At 50.4% G+C, this 5,792-nt stretch overlaps 1 protein-coding gene across 1 annotated transcript; it reads left to right on the top strand.

Moving 5' to 3' along the window:
- Positions 1-263: 263 nt before the first annotated feature.
- Positions 264-539, top strand: J7T54_000027 (uncharacterized protein; the record flags this gene model as incomplete). The annotated part of the gene is made up of 1 exon (XM_051510696.1): positions 264-539. The coding sequence occupies one exon, from the start codon at positions 264-266 to the stop codon at positions 537-539; it is 276 nt and encodes a 91-aa protein (XP_051358429.1).
- Positions 540-5,792: the final 5,253 nt, after the last annotated feature.

Raw genomic sequence — 5,792 nt, 5'->3', positions numbered from 1 at the left:
CAACAACGTTGCAAAAGATTCGATCTTCCTCGAAGTCGAAAACTCAACCTCTTGTTTCACGAACTTCCTCTTCTGGACAACGTGCAACGTGTTGTCTTTGTTGACAAACACGCGCAGGTTCGTGGATCATCATCACCCTGCCCCAAGTGGCATCACCCTGCCATCAGATTTCGAGTTACTGATTGTTCTGCAATCCTGAGACATAAGGCTTTCTTCTTCCCCTTCTTTCCTCACGATCAACGGTCCCTCACCACCTTTTCACAATGGCAGAAACAGCCGGCACGGCCGGATCGGCCGCAACACTAGACCAGTCCCTTGGCGCCTTCCCATTTACGGTGCCTCAACTTACAGGGGCGGAGAACTATGATGAATGGAAGAATGCCATTCTGATGGTCGCTGGAGGCATGGCCCTCAAGCGTTACCTTGTCGAGACCATCCCTGCGGCATCACGCGATGAGAGAATCGACAACCGCGCTCAGACCCTTGTGTACACCAACATGACCACGATCGTGCAGCGTCAACTGAAGATGGGAGGATAGGACGTCGAGGTCGACTCAGCACACGATGTGTGGACGAAGGTTCGTACCGTTCTAGACCAGAACCCTGCTGACACTATCGACGACCTGATGTCCGAACTCTTCGAGATAAAGCGGGAGAAATTCATTTTTATCGCCTCGGAGAACTACAGAGCCTGGTGCATGAAGGTTGTCTCAGGGCTCGCCTGTTTCGGTATCGACTTGTAGCTACCATGAATGTGAATGGTCCACTAGCCGTGCGGAAGCTCTACAGCCCAGGATAGCTCCAGTGTAAGACTTTTAGATACCCCACAATACTGCAATGCAGCTTTTCTACGGAGTGTACTAACAAGCGGGGATGAAACCTTGACTGACCGAGACGTTGCTCAACATGCCATACATGCGGCCAGGTCTGAGTGAGACGCGTACAAAGACGTCTGGCTATCCAGACGGCATGATCTATTTTCATGCGGGAGGAGCAGCCCATGAAGTCTCCTTCCACTAAGCCAGACGGGACAATTAATCGCTATCCGGACGGCTACGAGGCCTGATCCATGGAGTCTGTGCTGTGGAGTCTGTGCTATGGAGTCTGTGCTGGGGAGTCTGTGTTCTTTGAATAGTGTGACGAGGCAACAGTGAGCACGAGGGTCGTCGGTGCATTTCGTCACAAGGCTCAGAGCCGAAACTCTCCCCTCACAGCTGACCCCGCGTCGCCAACGCTGGACATCACCCTCATGGACATGGCGCTCCGATCATTCCCAGCTAACGATGCAGAGGTTTCTCTCAAGCGCACTGGAAAATACGCGCTGGAAGACCAGGTGGTTGGTAACCGCGTCCAGGAATTTTGGCAAGCACGTTTCCCCACGAAATCGCCGCTCGGTTTAGAATTCATAGCCCAAAACAGCTTCATGAGAGAGGTTTGTTCTTCTTTATGTCTCGGAACAGGTTACTAAATCTACGTAGGACGTCCGTCAAATACTATTTTCGTTCCTCGGTCGACCTATACTAGGCCTCATTAAAGTATACAGCGATATCCTGCCCTCCGATTACGTATTCCGCGTCCATAATGGCTCTGAGGAACCGACGTTCTGCTTGCTCGTGCTGCTGTCGTGCCCGGACTCTGTCATTTGCTTCTACGAAGGTTCTACATCAAAGTATATGGGGGTCGACGTCGCGGTATCCAAAAAATGGGGTCCTCTCGCAACCCCGGAACGGGATATGAGCAGGGCTGGTTTCTCTAAGGAGACCATCGAATTACAAAACGGCGGACTGTAAGGCCTCTCACTACGGAAAACGATCAAAGCTAACCTCTACAGCGTTATCCAAGACAGCCGACTCCAATTTTCTATTATCAAAGGTTACGCTATCCTGGTTGGGTTTGGGACGGAGTCGGAGGTCGAACAATGGGGGACAATGGATATTCCATACACCGATTCACTCGTAGGAGGAGTTGGAGCGCCTCGATATATTTCACAGAGTATTCCTCGTCGCCCGAGGCAGGCCATACAGTGCCCCGATTAAACGACAACAACCTAGGATCATGGATCTTGGTACGGGAACCGGCATTTGGGCAATTAATGTAGCTGAAGAGTGCGTCAGACATGTCCAAACTTTGAATGTTGATACTAACACATATTTTACAGCTATCTCTTCAAAGCTCACATTATGGCAGTGGACCTGAATCTGGTTCAACCCGCATTGTTAGTCTTGAAATCTCAACTGAGACCGCCGACTAATACGTTTCAGAATACCTGCGGGGATTGTTTTGAAACAGTTCGATATCGAAGAATTAGCGTGGAGCCCGCTGCTAGCTGACTGCGACCTGATTCATATGCGTATGCAACTCGGTGGCATACAGTCAAATTTATGGCCGCAGATCTATCAAAGCGTTTTTAAGCAAGTACAGCACTACTGATATGGCTAGCACTAACGCATGAGTAGGCACTTGACACCAGGTCTCGGCCATATAGAGCAGGTTGAGGTTGACTGGACTCCTAGATGGGATGACGATGCTGCGAAGCCTGAAGACTCCTCATTCCAAACATGGTCAGAGCTTTTCCATACTAGTATGGACAAATGCAACCGCAGCGCGACAGTCACACCTGCGGCAACGCAATAGATGATCCGGGCCGCAGGGTTTGTCGACTTCGAGCAAGAAGTCATCAAAGCCTATGTGTGTCCTTGGTCTGGCGATCCACATGAACAAGAACTTGCACGCTGGTTCAATCTCGGTTTAAGTCGCAGCCTAGAATCTCTGATTCTGATGCCCTTGATAGAGAAGCACGGGTTGAATTACGAACAAGTTCGTGAGCTGTGCGCCAGTGCTCGACGTGAGATCAGTACTCTAAAATACCATACCTACTGCAACATGTTAGTTCCCTTTGCGCGATCGTTCTTCGATTTGTCAGTCAATGTTGCGGTGAGGACTAATTGCTCTGCAGATACGTGTGGACAGCGAGAAAGCCGGAGCACCGACTGACTGCTGCAGGGGCAGGCAAACCAGACCATCGGATTTATTATACTCGCTTACAATGAGGTATCAAATCCATCAAAACGCCTGACTCGGACGGGCCATTCAGTTCTAGCAAACGTCCTCTAGTTCACACAGCTCCTTCACCTGACCTTTGGTGACGTCCGCCAGCATCTAGCTCGACATTTGCTCAAGCTTGATTCGGCGGCGCTGGCTCGTGCCATAGTAGTTACCCTCGGGACTTGCCGGTCGTTGTGATGCCTTACCGCTCCTTGGACTAACGCGTGCCCGTCTCTCGGTATATGATGCTGGTATTGCAGTGGGTTTATCGGTACACCCTGGCCAGCCGCGGCGCTTTGCACAGCGGGCGTGCCGCCTTGCGAGCTATGATAGGAGGCGACACCAGTCATCATTTCTGCAATACTAGGTACGCAGTTCCCACTGGCACTTTGTAGGCGCCTGGGCCGGGGAAGGAGGAGCGAGTTTCTTTGTCACAGACGCAGGCGAGGTCGACCAGCCAAGGAGTGATGGGATGAGCTGCGACCAGAACTGGACAGAGCGCTGGACAGATCTCTCGCGACGATGAGCTCTAGGCCGCAGCAGAGTGGCGAGAGGGTACATCGCTTCGGCACTTCAAGATCTCGGAGCACACTATCTATTCCGTTCGACTCGCCCAGAGACGGCTCGACCAAAAAGCATTGAAACGCCGTTTCCGAGTACCATGGCGTCTCTTCAACTGGGGATCGCATGCGCAGTTTTGGAATTCATCTAATCAAACCCAGGCATAATTTTGCGCGCCTTAGTCGAGGAGATATGTACAATGGCGCGCAGCAGACTGCTATCGCAGGACCAGTGTGACGCCTGCGGTCATTTCCAATTATTGTCACTCTTAGCGAGGTCATGGAGGCAGCTCTAGCCTGTGAGACACAAGATAGAACAGCAGGTACGAAATGAAGGAAGTCTGAGTTGACTTTCGAGCTCGTGAGCACATTTATGGCTCCCGGTTCCGCCTACCTACTATTTGAATAAAAAGTCCCTAGCCGACGTTCCGAACAGCCAGGTTTCCAACTCCTTCAAAGCATTGACGTCACTTTGCTTCGACGCAATAGTGACCTTTGGATCGTGCCACCCACGGGTCCGCTTCGTCCCAGGCCCACCCTCGCTGTGTAAAGGTTCATCGAGCCGACGACAGCTATCAAAGTCAATAAGAACCATAGTCCCATCTTCATTGAACATGATGTTTCTTGGTGTAATATCATTATGAATAAGACCAAGGGAGTGGAGGTGGTTGATACCACTTTTTAACCCTTGGAGTCGCTGCCTCATATCGTTGGAAACAAATAGCCTGCCACTCTGGAGGAATTCTGCTTTATTGAGATGTTGAGGGTTGACTTTGTCGGCAAGCGTGTGTCTATACTTTTCGAAGCAGAGACCAGATACCCTTCCCCAAGTTTCTTGACAACCAAGGTAGAGGGCAATATTTGGATGTGGATGGCGTCTGAGAATTTCCCATGTCTCGATTTCGCGGCGGAGAAGATCTTCAAGGTTGGCCTCATTAGCGTAGGAAAGCAGGCTTGGTTTTTTCAAATAACAGTCCTGCCCTCGCGCTATGGTCCAGTAAGGCTGCATCCTCGGTCCTCTGTCTTCTGTAATGACCGGGCGCTTGTCGTCGAGGACAAGGGGAGGTCCCTCTCGGTTCTTCCATTTTGCGACAAACAGGCGACCTTCCGACCGTATAATACCCTGGACGTACTGGAACTTGAGTTTGCCATCGATCCACTTGAAAGACTCGTGTGACTGAATGATATCCATAATGACGTGAGAGGTTGAAGGAGGCAAGTGTCACAGGGAGAAGTTAAATTTCAAATGAGACATGTCTTTAGATTCAAAGCTGGTTTATACAGTGAGGTCCAAAACGAGTGTCCGCTTTCTTGTGGCACAATGAATGATAAGAACGGCTATTTCTGGACGTGGTGGGGACATACAGTGCGAGCAGGGACCGAGCTCACGAGTGCAAGGTAGCCGTCACATTTGCAAAGGCTGCCGCCCTGCGGTGCCTACTATGTGCACCCCACCATACATGCTTCACTTACCCCTCTAAGATTCATGTGATTCTAGTACATAGTTGTGATGCGCTGTGGAGAAGGTTGTTCAAGTGCCTTGTATTATTGCAAGAGATAGCCGTTGAGGCTCTATTTTATGCTTTCTTGATCGCATGAACCTATCCTCCTAGAGCATCTCTCCCTCTATTCCTATGCTCGGGGTCGTTTACCTCCGGTTTCTTTATTTCGGGTTCTCACCTTTCCGGTGTCACCTTTTTTGTCATCGCTAACGGCAGAATCTCAATCAAGCCTAGCGCCGCTGTAAGGTGGGCTCATTATCACAATAGTGTAACCAACCATGGCTGAGTATTGCACTCGTCAGGACTAATGGTGCCTCATTGGCAAAAGCTTGGGAACCGATGAATACTACAGTACGCGGTAGCCTAGACTATAACGGAAGCTATGAGCTACTTACTTAGAGGATAGACAAATACAAATCTCAGCAAATCCGTAATTAAATTTGGAGCTGGCTAACCCAGTCATCTAAAGCAGAAACAGAACCCTTCGTATGTGAGTGATTCAAGCCCAGCTTACGTTGACTTAGGCGAACGCATTCGCGCATTAATTGAGTAGCTTCCAATACCATTCCCATACGCTGCCAAGTGTGGGCGAGGTTATTCATGCTTGTTAGCGTGTCGGGATGGTCCGCCCCAAGCTTCGTCTTGCGAGTCTCCATCACCTGCACCTCAAGCGTCTCTGCCTCCT

Source organism: Emericellopsis cladophorae (assembly GCF_022114955.1).
Source record: "Emericellopsis cladophorae strain MUM 19.33 chromosome Unknown NODE_183_length_5792_cov_116_012948, whole genome shotgun sequence".
NCBI lineage: Eukaryota > Fungi > Ascomycota > Sordariomycetes > Hypocreales > Bionectriaceae > Emericellopsis > Emericellopsis cladophorae.
The sequence above is the reverse complement of the archived record's forward strand: the minus strand, read 5'-3'. Positions and strand labels throughout refer to the sequence as shown.